Genomic DNA, 18,028 nt, shown 5'->3' with positions numbered 1-18,028 from the left:
TGGTAGGCCGCAGAGTGACCGGAGATGCGATCCGGAAAATAATCGCATCTCCGGCAAGGTAAGAAACTGAAGAAAAAAAATCCCCCTCCCCCCCACATAAACCAAACCGGAGAACATTTACACAGACTTTTAACATATACTAAAGATTAAAAAAAGACGAACAAACAGACAGACTGTTGGCTGTCTTGCTGCCTTGAATTTCTTGCATTTGGCAGCTGGCTTGAATGCAATGGGCCGAATGGCCATCTCCTGCACTGAAGAAAGTAAATAAGTTCAATGGGTAAATTCACCAAATGGTGCAGCGCCAATCATATGAACAAGGACAGTTGCTTAATCTTCTCCGAACCATGTTGATTTAATACAGTGTTCAATTATTCAATGTTCAGTTAAATCAACATAGTTAAAAATGTTTTCCAAGTGATCTGAAAACAAATTTCACAAATAAGCAAAATGTGCATGCCCACTGCGACATTGCAATGTTGGTAAATGAAATTCACTTACAGATGGTTAAATAACAATTATAGAACCTAAGTTTCCTATTGATGTATTTACCTTTATTCAGTTTACATAACAAGATCCTAATAACCCACTAATCTCTAAATGCCTACTATTGCAACACTTGGATATTTACACTGATGTTCCGTTACAGTGTAATGATGACCAATGCAAAGTATATATTGTAAATATGTATTCATAAAATTATTTGGGAATGAAAGGCATTGAGTTACTATTGACGATACTGAGTGGAAAAGGGTTACTCTCCAGGCTTTACAAACAATGATTCTATAAATTATCGCAGGGACTTGCGAAAAAACCCAAATAGCTGTTAAGCTTCATAAAAAAAATATTTAAAAAAATGTAGTTTAAATTATAATTAGCAAACACTTTTGACGGCTTTTCTTCTCCAGCCCCTCCACATTTTATGCATCTTCTTCATGCTGTAGGTAATTGATTTTTTCATACCTAAGTACATAAGAAACAAGACATGAAATGATGTCCAAAACTCAAATTAAACCGAATATTGTCAAGAGCGTTTTAACGGAATGTATTACATTATACAATTATTTAAGAGAGGGGGGAATTTCTTACCAGCAGTAAGGATTCCTTTTGCACTTTGGGTTATACTTGAAGTTTTTACGATACCAGCTACACCTTGTAATTTGGGGAAAAGAAACCAAATGTTAAAAATCTTATACTCATATTTATTTAAAATAATTCATGCTCTATAAGTCCAAATATATTTCTGGATAGTGTTATGGGGGTTGATGCTGGCACATGTAACTGGGTCCTGAACTTTCTATCACAACGGCAGCAGACAGTCAGGGTGGGCAGTAGGACATCAAAAACCATAGCCGTGAGCACTGGCTCGCCCCAAGGCTGTGTCCTAAGCCCCCTGCTGTTTAGTCTGCTTACACACGACTGTACTGCTAGACTCAATAACAACTTCATCAACAAGTTCGCTGATGACACAACAGTGGTGGGTCTCATCAGTGGCAATGATGAGTCGGCGTACAGGATGGAGGTGGAGCTGCTCACAGGATGGTGCAAATCCCACAACCTCATTCTCAACGTGGGAAAAACTAAGGAGATGGTGGTTGACTTCAGGAGGGCGGGAAAACAACACCATACACCTCTGCACATCGATGGAGCTGATGTGGAAAGGGTCAGCAGCGTGAAGTTCCTAGGACTCCACCTGTCAGATGACCTGATGTCCACAACCAACACCACAGCACTGGTCAAGAGAGCCCAGCAGCGACTACACCCTCTCCGAAGACTACGGAAAGCAGGTCTCCCCACTACACATCTACGAACTTTTTATAGGGGGACAATCGAGAGCGCATTAACCAACGGCATCACTTCCTGGTTCGGGAGCTGCAAGGCGTACGAACGGCACCAACTTGACAGGATTGTGAAGACCGCCAGCAGGATTATTGGTGCTCCACTCCCTTTCTTGCTGGACATATACAGGAAGAGATGTATCAACAGAGCCATCTCCATCATCAAAGACCCCTACCACCCATCGCATCACATATTCTCCATCCTGCCATCTGGGAAGAGGTACAGGAGCATTAGCTGCAAAACCAGCAGGATGCTCCTCAGCTTCTTCCCGCAGGCTATAAGACTGTTAAACGGACTTTGCCCCCTGCCAAAGTATCGCGCACCAACCACCAACCTGGACAGAGCCACTGTCGTGCCGCTGCCGATCGGAACGCCTGTTGATGTTTAGTTGAGAGTAGTGTTAAACTTGTTCATGATATATGTATTTTTATTTCTATTTATTTTTTACTGCACACTGAATGGACACTGGTTTGAGTAACGTTTTTTTGTTTCCTCTGGGTATGTGAGTACTCAGGAAAATAACAATAAAGATATACAATACAATACAATACAATACAATACAATTAATGAGTCTGCAATATCAGATTCAAGCAGAGAGTTGGAATTCAACCTTTGTTCAGAAGGGTACTTATCGCAGTTCGCATCAAGCTATTGATATTGCTGACTTTAGCCAGAAAATCACCAGTTTTTTTGCCCTAAGTTCTTGCTAAAAGTTATTTTAAACAAAGCACCAACTTGCACTTATGTAAACGCTGGATTGCTAAACTCCTATGGGAGTCAGATGTGGAGGAGCATGTCAAGTGCAGCAAAAATGGTTGATACTTTGGCAAAAGAATACCAAGAATGTATAAGGGCAAAATATAGGATTGTATCCATTATTTACGATTTTCAGCCTTTGGTCTGGTGTGCATTTTTTATTTAAGGGAAGGAAGGATGCAACATTTTCATCCGGAATCAAATAAGTGAAAATCTCAGGGCTTTAAAATTAGTACCACTGACTCCTGTCACATATAAAGCAAATCAAAAAACACAAAACTGCTGCAGTATAACACAGATAAGGGATAAATGACAGTCAGACAGACTTGTGATACTCTCATTACTGAACAGAATAATGTCACGGTGTCTTAAGATAAAGGTTTGTGGTGTTGAGGGATTCCTTCACTCAAAGAGCTGTGAATCATTTAATTCATCTTCCTCAGAGGACAGTTGATGTTCAGTTAACAAGAATTTTCAATACATCAAATCAATAGATTTTTAGATATCAATGGGATCAGAAATGTGGGTACAAGGTGGAGATTACATGGAAGGTCACTGAATGACGTAGGGTGTACACCTGCTCTTATTTCTTATTCTTCTCAGTGAGTGCATCTACTTTCACATGAAATCTAATCCAAAGAAGCCTTGTTGAGCAGGATGCATTGTTGATCAGAAGTAGCACCACCTGAGGCATTAATTAATCAAAGAAATATAGTCTTTATCAAAGCCAGAGAATTCTAATGTCAAACCATTTTACCACACGATAATCAGATATTAAGAGTGATCGTAGTTATGTTTTTATATGCCTACATGGTAAATGAATTCCTAAACTGTCTCAAATTTAATAAGAGAGTGAAATCAGATCTAATTTCCATTATCAGTCTCGTCGACTGCAAATAACAGACAAAAGTAGCCAGAATTGGCATCTCACGGAAAACGTTATATACATTCAACTATACATTTGCCATGTACTAACCAGGCAAATGCTATTTTTGCCATTATTCCCCGATTGCCAAAATAATTAACAAATATAGGAGCTTAATTAGAAAAATATGGGAGTTTAAATTCTTCTCTGGTATTAAAAAGAAATTGACTGGAGCATGCAATTAGTTTTGTGTAGGAAAGAACTGCAGATGCTGGTTTACACCACACAAAATGGTGGAGTAACTCAGCAGGACAGGCAGCATCTCTGGGTGACGTTCTGGATCGAGACCCTTCTTCAGACTCCAAATTAGTTTTGCTGTTTATCTTGAAGAGATTGCTGGAGGCCATCAAAATAAAAAATGTCTTTTCTTTTCAAATTTACCTTAGATGTGGAACCAGGAAAAAAAAATCCTAGTCTCCTCAGCACTGCCGACATTCCCAGCCAACCATATGCCCCTTCTCTTCTTCCACAACACACCCAAGGATTGTTCTAACATTACTACTGATCCAAGTTACTGAGCAAGTATCACACACATCTATAGAAGCTTTTGAGCTACTGAATCTTCAACTTCCCATGTTGCCTTGAATGTATGTGACATTTCCTGTCAAAGTTAATGCCTGCCATCCTTGAAGGCATCTGGCTTATTCACTCTTATGAAATTAAATCAGGATGTCAATAATCTGAATACCATTTTACAGTGAAACTAGGATGATTTATAGTAATGTTGAATAATACAGGCAATAGTGATCATTTTGAAAATGTAGTTATAGTACTTTCTTTAATTATCACACTTTTATGATTTACTAGATCAAGTGGGACCCGTTGAGTCCCGTCCCCTCAATGCGCGGGGGTGGGGGGGGCGGCCTGCGGTCACATACACACTAACCCCCCTCCCCCCATCACACACACTAACCACCACCCCACCACCCCCCCCACACACACACTAACCACCCCCCTTGATATTATATTATTATTAATTCTCTCCTTTTACCCCATCCCCACCCTATCCACACGCGCCTAGCCCCCAACACGCAGGAGTGTCTAGAGAGGGAGAGGGAGGGGGTAGAGAGAGAGAGAGAGAGAGAGAGGGCAGAGAGAGAGGGGCAGAGACAGGGAGAGGGGGCAGAGACAAAGAGAGTGGGGCAGAGAGAGGGGCAGAGACAGAGAGAGAGGGGCAGAGACATAGAGAGAGGGGCAGAGATAGAGGGGCAGAGATAGAGAGAGAGGGGGCAGAGACAGACAGAGAGGGGCAGAGATCGGGGGGAGAGAGAGTGCGGGGGTAGAGAGCCCGGGGGGCGGAGAGAGCCCGGGGGCTGCAAAACCCGGGGGGTGAGAAAACATTACAGCAGAATAGGTCAGTTCAGTTTACCCCACGACATTCAGCCAGGGCAAAACTGGAGTGAACAAAGCAGTTTCTAAAGCGATTGCAACAAATGACACTCCAACTACAGCACAACCTGGCACCATGTTTTTGGAACAAGTCTTGGGGACGATTTACTTTTGGACATTGTCGGCACTAATTTATAGAATGTGTGTCAATGGAATGAACAGTGAATTTATTATTTTTCAATCTTTCGGAGTCACAAACTGGAATTTATTATCGATGAAAAAAAAAGAGATTTTGAATATGGGGTCCAAAGGATTAAGAGAATTAATTAACGTACCTTAAATTTTTTGTATTTAATTCTGTTTTGTATTGAATTCTGTCTTTACTTTGTGTACTAGTCATGTCTCTACTATTTATTTCATTCCCCTTACATGTTTTTCCTCTACCTGCTAAATTTTTGTAAGGTGTCCTTGAGACTCTTGAAAGGCGCCCATAAATAAAATGTATTATTATTATTATTATTATTATTATTAAAGGTGAAAACATAATAAAACAATTGAATAGTGGAGGCCAGAGCTTAGACTCTCCCTGATTACTCTAGCAAATTTGGGACAAGATAGGGGCAAAAACTGGGAATTATATTCCACTATTTTGTTGTCGTTTTTGTAGATTGCCTTAATTTTAATGTCATATCTAATTCAGAGATTTTTTTTTTTTTGTCTCATTTGTAACCTCATAGCCTCATAGCTAGTTATTAGCCTATTCATCATATGTTATATTCTCCAAAATTAATTTAATTTCGGTCTGTCACTGCATTGGCAAAGAAAATGCATTAATTTTTGACCTGTACACCAGGTTTGCTGGGACTAGTAGTGCATTTACAGTGGGTAAAAGTTTATCATTCTAAATATCTATCCTATTAATCCAGGATAAGAGTAGGTAGGGTAGGAGAACTTGGTACTGTGTGGGGTCAGAAAAAAATATTGAAGACAGGCCAAGAATTGAATATGTTGGTACCATCCATTTCACACAGAGTGGTGGGTATATGGAGCGAGCTCCCAGAAGATGCTGTGGAGGCGGCTACAAAAGTCATTCAGACAGGTACATGGATAGAAAACGTTTAGAGGGATATGGGCCGCATGCAGGAAAGTGGGACTAGCTCAGACAGACATCTTGGTCAGCATGATACGTTTGGCTGAAGGGCCCGTTTCCATGCTATATATCTCTATGACTGTACAATAGGAGTGATTGTTATCCTTCATGGACTGAATTCTAAATTGGAATATATAACACTCAAAAGCTAATTGTAAATGATCAAATAATTGCTGTAAGTTGCAATCTACTCACACGTATTGTGAATAATACATGAATTAAAATATCAGATAGATCACACTTACATAGCTGTATTATCAATCCACAGTCTGGGTCTTGAGCTACTTGAAGTAGAATCTCTTCTACATCTCTATTTTTTCCTGGTTGATCTACCAAACGAGTGATTTCTTGTTGAAGAGTTCTGGGCAAAGCCATCAATAGATTCAATTGACCTTCTGGACTTTTATCGAGCTTAAAAAAGAATGAACACCATCAATTAGCAGAGGTCAAAATTAGAATTTAGATTAACTTATACATGTAATATTCCATCCAATCTACTTGCAAACATTGGCACCGTACCTCTAATTTACCCAAATGCTGCTTATAGACCACTTGAGGGCACTCCTGTAAAATATGATTGTAGAGTCTTTGGAAATTTTCCATATTTGCACTGACAATATTCATTACTTTCGATCGGTCTTCTCCTATAATCATTCGGAAATCACCTGATTAAAAAGAAATGAACACCATCAATTAGCAGAGGTCAAAATTAGAACTCTCCAATTTAAAGCTTGAAAAACTTAGGTTCTCTCTCAAAGGCTCTACCAAGACATTCCTAGACACATGGAACCCTTTCCTGGAACTTGTTAACTCTCTTAACTTGTCCCCGGATTCGGAAGAGGACTGAGTGCTTTCCATCACTGTCCTGCTTTACTGCAGCTGCTCCCCCTCTTAGCCCCCCCCCCTCCCCACACTTATTTATTTAATTACCTACTTATTTACTGTTATTAGTGACTTTTTTTTCCCTTCTTTTTTTCCCCCAGTACATTTTGTTTTGTTTATCTCTACGTATTTGTGTGGATGTGTAAGTATGTGAGTGTTGTTTGTCCCCGTTTGGTTCCGACCTGATTCGGGTGGGTTGAAGGTGGGTAAGGGTAAGGGCTTTGAGGGCCGCTTACATACTGTTGCACAATTATGCCTTGAGTGTCACTGTCTGTTATCATTGTATGTATGCAAATTGATGTGAAATTCAAATAAAAAGATTTCAAAAAAAAAAAACAAAAAAAAAAAGAACCGTCAGATGGCAAAAGGTTATACTGCAGTTTTAAATATTAAAATATAATTGCCATGTATAGTGATTGCAAATGGAAGGGAGCCATCGGAAGATGTGAATGAAAGTTTCATCAAGGGGAAGAGATTCAAAACTCTGAAAAAGATTAGATGAAGCAAAGAGGTTGGTTCAGGTAGATACAAGAACAAACTCATTTGCCAAAGGTGAGAGGGGGAGGGTGGTGATAGAGCAACAGTGTCAGAGGAATATGTACAGGCTGCAAGTTTGAATTAAAACAAGAGATTGCTGTAAATATTCAGCAGGTCGGGCAGCGTCATGGGACATTTCAATTCTGATGAAAGATCATCAAGGATCTCTCTTGATTATTCCCAATCTACCATATTCTAAATATATTTTTTGTTTTATTTGAGTACAGCAAGATAATGTGGGAACATGTCAGCTGCCATCTAGTCAAGTGAAATTGTCATATACCATAGTAAGACAGCCCAGCGATACGGACGTAGAGCTCCTCCTCAGTAAATGATTCTGGCAGCATGAGAAAGGCTGCCATCACTGCACTCTTCAGATTCTTAGCCAATGCAGCTTGCAATTTGCCATTTTCATCTTGGATCAAAATTTTCACCTGCAATTAAACACAGATTTCAGTAATGCCATGTTATGGCTTTCAGAATAGTCCAGCAGTATGGACCCACTGTTGATGAGTCAAGCCAGCTGCTTATTCATTTGACTACAGGGAATCGGAGTCGCGGGAACTGTTGATGCACGTATGCATGAACATGATTGCAGAAAGTTGCATACAATACAAGAAAAAAATTGTTTTAGGATTTTAAAGAGTTTAGATACTTTATTTAATTTTTAACAAATATTTTTACTATCATTGCATAGTGTCAACCATATTCAATGATTCGTTGGAAAGAGTTTGTCAGAAGGCTGATACATATATAGCTGCTCTTCGACCTACGATAGGATAACGTTTCTATAAACCCATCGTAAATTGAAAATATCGCAAGTTGAAAACGTGTTTAAAACATTTGCGATCACGTGACCAGAAGTGACCGTTTGCCGATTGTAAAGTCGAAATATCGTAAGTCGAAGCATCGTAAATCGGGGAGCATCTGTATTCGAACTGAAAGCTGGAATTTGTACCCACAGCTCAATTAGTATGGTTCCAGTGTTCAGTTTGATGTGCTCAGAATGAACGTTCCATCTTTTTGCTTAATGATTAGTTATTTCTTGAAAGGTTTGTGATTATTACACAAAATGTATTTGAAAATACACAAATTGCAAAAGCTGGAAAGCTGAAACAAAAATACAAAATGTTAAGAAAACACAGAGTATGTCAGGCAATATCTGTATAAAGAGATATGGATTTAACATTTCAGGCCAATGATGCTTCATCAGAACTGAGAAAACAATATGTCCTCATGTAGCAGCCAAAATGTGTAGGAAAGTACTGCAGATGCTGGTTTAAACCGAAGATAGACACAAAATGCTGGACACAGGAGCATCTCTGGTGAGAAGACAGGGGTGACGTTTCGGGTCTGAAGAAGGGTCTCAACCTGAAACCCTTCACTCCAGCGATGCTGCCTGTCCTGCTGAGTTACTCCACCATTTAGTGTCTATCTTTGGCTTTATGTTGCAGTCAGGGTGGGAATGAGCATAGGTTGAATCATGAGACTGGAGTTGTCCAGGTAATTCCAATGTTCAAATAGCCATTTAGTTAAACCAGTAAGTCTTTGGACCATGAGAGGAAACTAGAGCACTTGGAGAAAGCTCACCGCGGCCACAGGGAGAACATACAAACTTCATATAGACAGCACCCATAGTCAGGATTGAACCCAGGTCTCGGGTGCTGTAAGGCAGCAACTCTACCGCTGCACCACTGTGCCGCTCTGTGAAATTAGTTTTTGCTGAATCTGGAAACCAAAATGAGAATGCTGGAAATACCCAACAGATTAGTCAGTATCCGTGTGGAGATAATATCCAAGACTAGATATTCTTTATTTATTGGAGCATAGGAGGGGGTTAGGGTAAATGCACAGAATCTACTTTTTCTAGATGAGGGAAATCAAGAACTAGAGGGCTTGAGTTTAAGGTGAAAAGAGAGAGAATTACCAGGAACCTGAAGGGTAACATTTTCACAGAGAACGTGGTAACTATTTGGACGGAGCTGCCAACGGAAATAGTTCAAACAGGTACAATAACAACATTTAAAAGACATTTGGCCAGATCCTTAGATAGGAGAGGTTTAGAGGGATACTAGACCAAGTGGGATCCGTTGGGTCCCTGTCACACGGGAGGCCTGGTCGCTCAACACTACCCGTTCCCCCAACGCAATATTCGACCACTCACCCATAGCCCCCACGGGAGGCCTGGTCCACCAACGCAACCCGTTCCCCAAGGCAATATTCCACCACTCACCCATAGCCCCTGACTGCGCATGGAAGGCTCATTTCCCCTTATTCACCCTCACTGTTTTTAGTTAGTAAAAAAAAAAAATCCAATTGCACTTGCTGCCAGGACTCAGTGTCCTGCGATTTGCAACATTGTAACGAGCAGGGCCAACAATTGGATTTGGATTTTTTACAGTGAGAAGTTAAGTGAAAAGTTAAATGTGTAAACTTTTAAATGTAAATAACGTAAACTATACCATCAATCTGAACGAAACTTGATACAACACACCACAGGACAATGGTGAGTAAGGTGGTCCAAATTTTATAGCGCTATTGTGTACCGTTTTGGCGTAATTCAGGGCATGACTAACAGACAGGCACACAAACAGACAGACAGACAGATACGCAGACAGACAGACTCACAAACAAACAAGATGAGAGCTTTAATTATCTATAGATAGAATAGATAGATAGACCAAATGTGGTCAAATGAGGCATCTTGGTTGACATGGACGATTACTATATTGTGGACCTATTTAAAAAGCATGAAGCATTGACTTACATGTATCAGCCTTTCATTCATGTATACATAGTCATAGGAAGACACAAGATGGAAACTGACCCTTCGTTCATTGAGTTTGCATCTACACTAATCCTATGTTAATCCCACCTTTTATTTTCCCATTCAAATCCCTCTTCGCACCACCACTAGATTTAACCACTCACCTACACACTATGGGAGATTCACGGTAACAAATTAACCTACCAGCCTGCAGGTCTCTAGGATGTGTGAGGAAACTGGAGCACTGGAGGAAACCTATGTGGTTACAGAGAGAACATGCAAATTCCACACAGACAGCACCCAAAGTCAGGATTGAACCTGGGTTTTGAGCTATGTTAAACAGCAGGTCGACTTAGCTGTGCCACATGTTGGGAAGTAGAGGTGCAACATATTGTGGGGGTTATTCTGATAATCAATCAGTTATAGAGCTAAACAACATGGAAACAAGCCCGTTGGCTCTCCTATTCATGCTGACCAAAATGCTCAACTGAGTTAGTTTAACTTGCCCCATCCTAACCTATATCCCGCCAAACCTTTCCCATTCACTTCACTTTTTAATGCTTAATTGTACCCATATCTACCACTTCTGCTTGTCCATGTATGCGCCACCCTCTGTGTCAATAACTTGCCCCACAGGTCCCTTTTAAATTTCTTCTTACTCACCTTAAACCTATGTTTTGTGTGTTAGACTTCCCTATCCTGTGGAAAAAGTTTGTGGCTGTTCACCTTATCTATGCACCTCATGGTTTTCATTATCTCTGTAAAGTCAACCTCAGCCCATACACTGCAGGGAAAAAAAAAATCCTGCTTATCAAGCCTCTCCTTATAGCTGAACCTGTTCACTGCCTAGATTTTTTTCACTTGTATACTTTGACCAAGTATTTTCTAGGGTGGCACCGATCAGGTTAAACCTACCAGACCCAGTAATATCCGCATAAATATTTTTGTATTGTGTCCAGTTTAAAGACATTCTTCATATGGCAGAGCAATGAGAACTGTAGTCCACTAATGTTTGTACAGCTGTAAAATGACGTCCAAATTTCTGTACTCTGCCCAATGAAGGAAAGTGTGCCAAATGCCTTCTTCACCACCCTGTCTACCTACATGTACACTTTCATGGAACTATGTTCTTGCACGGTGAGGCCTCTGTTCTATAACACTTCCTGGAGTTTATTTTAACAGTGTGAAAAAAACAATATTGGGATTATTCCAGTCTTTTTCAAGATTCGTACCATGCCCTTATTTTGTATTTGTCTCAATCATAATGATCTTCAAATACTTACAAAGTTTAACCATTGTCTCTGTGTTCATTGGGGTTCAATACAATCTGCTGCTGATCCCTTTTAGCTTGATGATTACAGAATGATAAGTGTAAAAGAATGGGCAAAGCTAAAACAAAGAACCAAAATATATAGTGACAAATAGTCTCTCCCAATTAAATACCCTAGTCCTTTGCAGCTTCCATGGTGTTTCAACACAATAAGTAGTCCAACCAGATTCTGTATCAAAACTAAAACTGTCATGAACTTACAGGTTTGTGCAGTCTTCCAGCAATGTATAAATTTTTCCAATGAAGAAGGTCTTCAATCAGAGTCCCCGTACTGATAACACCATATTTGATTATCTGGGGAGGAAGAAGTATTAGAAAATAATACCAATAGGTTATGACAACTGATTTTGTATTAGTTCCCTCTGCTATGTTAGCTTCTTATAGAGTCATATAGTGTGGAAATAGGCCCTTTTGCCCAATTTGCCCACACCGATTAACATGTCCCATCTACACTAGCTCCACTTGGCTGCTTCTTAAATGTTGAGATAGTCAATGACCTCCTCCGGCAATTTGTTCTATACTCCCATCACCCATTTGTGTGAAAAAGTTACCCCTCAGATTCCTGTAAAATCATTCCCCTTCAACTTAAACCTATGCTCTCTGGTCCTCGATTTCCCTACTCTGGGCAAGAGACTCTGTACGTCTACCCGATCTATTCCTCTAATGATATTATACACCACCACAAGATCATCCTCCTGCACTCTGGGGAATAGAGCCCAGCCTGCTCATCCTCTCCCCATAGCTCAGACCCTTATGTCCTGGCAACATCCTTGTAAATTGTCTCTGCACCCTTTCCAACTTAACAAGATCCCTCTGTACATCAATGCTGTTAAGGGTCAGGCCATTAATTGTATCTTTTCCCCTGACATTTGGCTTTCCAAACTGCAATACCTCACACTTGCTTGGATTAAACTCCATCAGGCATTTCTACACCCATTTCTGTAGCTGATCAATATCGTGCTTTATACTTTGACAGCCTTCTTCACAGTCCACAACCCCAACAATCTTGGTGTCATTGTCATTTAGATATATCACAAACAGCAGTGGTCCCAGCACAGATCCCTACAGAACTAGTCTGCTCACAGAACTCCAGCCTGAATTTGTTCAATGCTATGTTAAAAGGCTGACATGCCATGGCTACAATTTCTTGTATTTACATGAAATAGATTTTGCTGTGACAATCTCGAATGCAAAGATAAATTCCAATTCAGCATCTGAAGTAAATTATATTTAATGGCATAACATTTGTGTCCTTTCTGCGATCAATTATCTGTTTTATAACGTATAAATTATTTGATTTAAAATAGCTGGACCTAATCGTTTTGTAATTTTATAAGTGGAACTAGTTTTCAATCTCGAAATGGATATTCTAAAATAAATGTACAGTCTAATTATAATAGCAGTGTTGATCCACAGCAAGCTCATAAAAAGACAAACTTCCACTGACACACATTTCACAATCTCAGAATGTCTTTAAATTGCTTTCCAGTCAACACAGCTATTTTGAAATGCAGGAATATGACAGACAATTTGCACAAATGATTCACACTCTTAAGTGATAATGAAAAAGCAATTTGTTCCATTAACAATGAATGAGGAATATGTATCGGCCAGGATATAAAATATCAGAAAATTTATCACACAAAATGTAAATGGCTGTTATGTCTTTGCCAATCGAGAAAGAGGTACTCTGCCTAATGCCACCTTCCATCACTTGATTAGCAGCACCGCAGACTGCATCCTTCACAGCTCTTCAGGCATCAAATGTGATAAAGATATTTCACTCTAACCCTGCTCCCTTTCAGGTAGCGAGTTTCATAAATCTATCACAAATACTTCTACAGAACCTTCACTGCTCTTAGTCGTAGAGTCATAGAAACATGGAAACAGGCCCTTCGGCCCAACATGTCCCAGCTACACTAGTCCCACCTGCCCATGTTTGGACCATATCCACTGAAACCTGTCCTTTCCATGTACCTGTTTAACTGTTTCTTAAACGTTGGGATAGTCCCTGCCTCACCAACCTCCTTTGGCAGCTTGTTCCAGACACCCACCATCCTTTGTGTGAAAAAGTTACCCCTCGGATTCCTATTCTTCCACATGGAATCCTTATTATTACCTGAGGAAGCAGACAATGCTGCTGCCTGGAAGGTGGAAGGTTGCTTTCCAGGCTTGGCCTTCATCAGAGTATTGAACATAGTAGTTGGGAGGTCATTTTGCAGTTGTATAAGACATCGTTGAGGCCGCATTTTGAGTATTGGGTTCAGTTTTGGGCACCATGTTGTAGGAAAGATGTTGTCAAGCTGGGAAGGGTGTGAAGAAGATTTACGAGGATGTTGCCAGGACTGAAGGGCCTGAGCTGCAGTGAGAGGTTGAGCAGGTTAGGACTCTTTTCTTTGGAGCACAGAAAAATGATGGGTGGTCCTACAGAGGTGTCCAAAATCATGAAAGGCACAGATCGGGAAGACGCATGGAGTCTCTTTCCAGAGTAGAGTAATCAAGAACCAGAGGGCATAGGTTTAAGGTGAGGGGGGAAAGATTCATTAAGAATCTGAGGGGTAACTTTTTCACACAAAGGATGGTAGTTGTATGGAACGAGCTGCCGGAGGAAGCAGTTGAGGCAGGTACAATGGTGACATTTAAGACACATTTAAAGCCCTGTCCCACTGTACGAGTTCATTCAAGAGTTCTCCCGAGTTTGCCCTGATTCGAACTTGGAGATTTACGGTAATGGCCGCTCACAGGTACTCGGGGCTCTCGTGGACATTTTTCAACATGATGAAAAATCTTCACGAGTCTTCCCGAGCTTACCGCATTTCCCGAGTACCTGCCGATAGCGTTACGAGCCACTAAGAGACGTCCCCGAGCTCCGACGTACCCGCTGCGTTCATTCAACGTGCTAGTCAAATGCAGGCAGGTGGGACCAGTGTGGATTGGACATGCTGGCCGGTGTGGGCAAGTTGGGGTGAAGGGCCTGTTTCCACACTGTAAGGTTCTATGACTATGACATTGCCCATTTTAAAGTCCTATTCACAAGAAGGAACAACAACACAGCAATCCTTAACTATTGCACTGTAATGTCAATTTAGATTTTTGTGCTCAAGTCTCTGGAGTGGGAACTAACCCACAACAATCTATACCAGGTATATCAACAACTAGCCACTCCAAAGCCGATAGATACCAAATAAGAATGACAATCTTTCTGTTTTAATTGTATTTGTTAATTATCTATTAATGATGTGTTAGATATTTTAATGTGGAAGTAATTATAATTGGTATCCTGCATTATACTATTTTAAGCAATGTATTAAAAAGGTAGAAATATCTGATTTCGAACTAACAACATTTTTCAGCAAATGAAAACAGAAATAAGCAAAATGAAAGTTAATGTTTTCTCCTGGGATGTTAGGATACAATATATCTTTGATTGGACTTTACTGACTTTACCTTGCACTAAACGTTATTCCCTTATCATGTATCTGTACACTGTGAATGGGTTGGTTGTCATCATGTATTGTCTTTTCGCTGACTGGTTAGCATGCTACAAAAGCTTTTCACTGTACCTCGGTACACGTGGCAATAAACTAAACTGAAACTGGCACAATGGAATATAAACAGATGAAGTTCACTTCTTACATTTTGCATACAATACAACATTCCATGTTAAGCTTACTTACCCTCTCATCACATGGTACTAATGTATTGTAATATATTCCAGCTCCATAATTATTCTGTATTTTACTGACGTGCTTTGGTCCAAAAAATCGCAAGAAAGAATAATGCTGTGGATTTTTCATAATATTCATTGTGTGCCAGGTCACGGGATCATCAACGGCAAAGATAAAATCCAGCACATTATTCTAAAAGTGAGAAAGGCGACAACATTGTTAGGAAACAAATAAATCTGAGACGTGACAATTTCAATTATTTTATTTATAATTAAGCAACAATGCCAATGCCAAGGCTCTGTGGGGGAGGGCAACAGTCTAAGGTCTTTCTGCTGCTGGACATTGGTGGGCAGGGTGTGGTGGAGATGCCCCGAAAAATAAGTGAAGGTTTCATGCCAGGGGGCCACACGGGTGGCAAAGATGTCGGGTAAAATTATGCAACTTGTGTAAACACTACGCAACGACGCATTCAATGTACGTATACTCTCCGAGAATGTTGGGAGAAATTTTTGCACATTACCTGTTTTGTATATATTTTTTATACTGAATAAAGTTTACTTTGAATTAAAAAAAAGAATGCAAGAAAATATATGTTGGTCTCTCAAAAGAGCAGAGGAAACTCTGGTAATGCACAGGACAACCTGGTGACAATCCATAATTCATTTATGTATACTGCGCCAGGAACAAAATAGACAAAGGAATAGGACGTAGGACATAGGGTCATGAAGATATTTAATAAAAATACTTGTGGGCAAGAAAATTGATCTAATTTCCCTCACCAGAATTTTTCTGACATTTTCCCACCTCAACATGTCCCTTGTTTAACACTTGCAAACTCAACTGCATCTAAACATCTCAAATTTAGTTAAAGATTTGGAAAATCGAAGGTAGACAAAAATGCTGGAGAAACTCAGCGGGTGAGGCAGCGTCTCCTTCACTCCATATATGCTGCCTCACCCGCTGAGTTTCTCCAGCATTTTTGTCTTCATCGCTCCATAGATGCTGCCTCACCCGCTAAGTTTCTCCAGCATTTTTGTCTACCTTCAAATTTAGTTAATATTTGTTTTCATAGATATTGCAATTGGACATATCCCATACATGGATTTAATCACTGTTAATCTGAAATAAGGAGAACTTCCCTAAATTAGTTATTCCAACTGTGGTATTTTACAAGGACAATCAACAAGACCTCAACAAGAAACATCAACAAGACCTCAAATCCACTTCTGGACTGTAAAATATTACGAATAAATATTAGTAAGCAATAATATACCCTCAGACGTCCCAATTCTCTGCACTTCAGTTAAAAATAACTGCTTCAGTTCACGTGACTGCTGAAATCTTGAACAGAAAACAAACTGTTGGAGGGACTCTGGGTCAGACAGCATCTCTCATTGTTTTTCACCACAGTATTATAGAGTCACGTTCAGTGTTGTACATTCTTCTTTCAGGTGAGTCCTTAGTCTCTGATGCTCCAGAAAAAAACCAATCCAAGTTGTCCAACCTCTCCCTCTAACTAACATATTCCAATCCAGACAGCATCCTGATGAACACCTGCTGCACTGCCTCCAAATCCTCCACAACTGCACAATAGTACTCCAAAGTTAGACACAAAATGCAGGAGTAACTCAGCAGGACAGGCAGCATCTCCAAATAGAAGGAATGGGTGACATTTCGGATCCGGACCCTTCTTCAGAGAAGGTGGAGATAGACACAAAGGCTGGAGGTGATAAGTTGAAAAGACAAAGGTAATGCAGATGGTGCAATCTAAAAAGGAAGGTGAGGAATGAAATGTAGAAACAGATGGATGGATGGAAATGGGGGATAGGAAATAAGGAAACTGATTGGTGATGAACAGGGGAGGAGGAGGGGAAAGGAACTGGACGACAGGTGGTGGAAGGGGAGTGGAAAGAAAGGTGGGCTTGTAAGGACTTGAGTAGATTCAAGGTGAGGTGGGGGGGTTACTTGAGAATTCAATGCGTTGTAGTCCTCCCTAGTGGACTATAAGGTGCGTTTATTCCAGTTTACCTGTGTCCTCACTTTGGCAATGGAGGAGTTAGTTCTAAGAGACATGTCAATATGGGCACAACATGCTGGAGTAAATCAGCGGGACAGGCAGCATCTCTGGAGAGAACGGGTGACGTTTTGGGTCGAGACCCTTCTTCAGACTGAGAGCCAGGTGTAGCACCGAGATATGGAAGGGGGGTAAGGTGTGAAAACGGGACATCAAAGGAGCAGATGTAGAATAGATCATTGTTAGCTGGTGGGAAGTTGAGAACGAAGCAAACAGAGATAAAATTTACATTTAATCAATAGGACAGAATTACTGGTTCGACTCCCGACTCCCTCCTCCATCCCACCCACATCCCCCTCCTCACCCCCTCACCACTGGTCCGGGCCGCCCAGCCTGTGGGAACAGTCCCGAGCCGTAGGCGAAGGCCAGGCTCAGGTCCCGCGGGAAGTGCGCCAGGATCCTCCGCACCAGCCCGCTGTGACTCGGCAACATGGGCAGCGGCATGACGGCGGCGGGCGGCGAGCAGGCCCCGGCCCCAGCCCCGGCCTCGAGTAGTGGAGGCTGCAGGTAGCGAGTCCGCGGTCTCACGGCGCCGGCCGCACACCGCCGCTGCTGCCCCTCCTGCCGGCGGGAGGAGCGCACTGCAGGGACCGGGTTGGAGGCTCAGTGTGTGTCAGCAGGTGTGAATGTGGAGGGTGCTGGAGGTCCAGGTGTGAATGTGGAGGGTGCTGGAGGTCCAGGTGTGAATGTGGAGGGTGCTGGAGGTCCAGGTGTGAATGTGGAGGGTGCTGGAGTTCCAGGTGTGAATGTGGAGGGTGCTGGAGGTCCAGG

At 41.2% G+C, this 18,028-nt stretch overlaps 1 protein-coding gene across 3 annotated transcripts; it reads right to left on the bottom strand.

The window, feature by feature from the left end:
* Positions 1–330: 330 nt before the first annotated feature.
* Positions 331–17,809, bottom strand: tamm41 (TAM41 mitochondrial translocator assembly and maintenance homolog). 3 transcript variants are annotated; one of them, XM_033037242.1, is made up of 8 exons: positions 17,570–17,809; positions 15,193–15,375; positions 11,717–11,809; positions 7,702–7,852; positions 6,519–6,664; positions 6,245–6,410; positions 1,090–1,152; positions 331–963 (listed from the first exon to the last, which is right to left on the bottom strand). In XM_033037242.1, exons 1-8 carry the CDS (start codon positions 17,699–17,701, stop codon positions 875–877), a joined length of 1,023 nt encoding a protein of 340 aa, XP_032893133.1. In that variant the 5' UTR covers positions 17,702–17,809; the 3' UTR covers positions 331–874. The 3 variants fall into 3 exon arrangements, with proteins under 3 accessions (XP_032893133.1, XP_032893134.1, XP_032893135.1); XM_033037243.1 differs by having other exon boundaries at positions 17,563–17,673; XM_033037244.1 differs by lacking the exon at positions 17,570–17,809 and adding an exon at positions 16,457–16,816.
* Between the last annotated feature and the right edge of the window lie 219 nt (positions 17,810–18,028).

This window comes from Amblyraja radiata, chromosome 18 (assembly GCF_010909765.2).
Source record: "Amblyraja radiata isolate CabotCenter1 chromosome 18, sAmbRad1.1.pri, whole genome shotgun sequence".
In the NCBI taxonomy this organism is placed as follows: domain Eukaryota; kingdom Metazoa; phylum Chordata; class Chondrichthyes; order Rajiformes; family Rajidae; genus Amblyraja; species Amblyraja radiata.
This window is presented reverse-complemented; position numbering and strand designations above follow the sequence as displayed.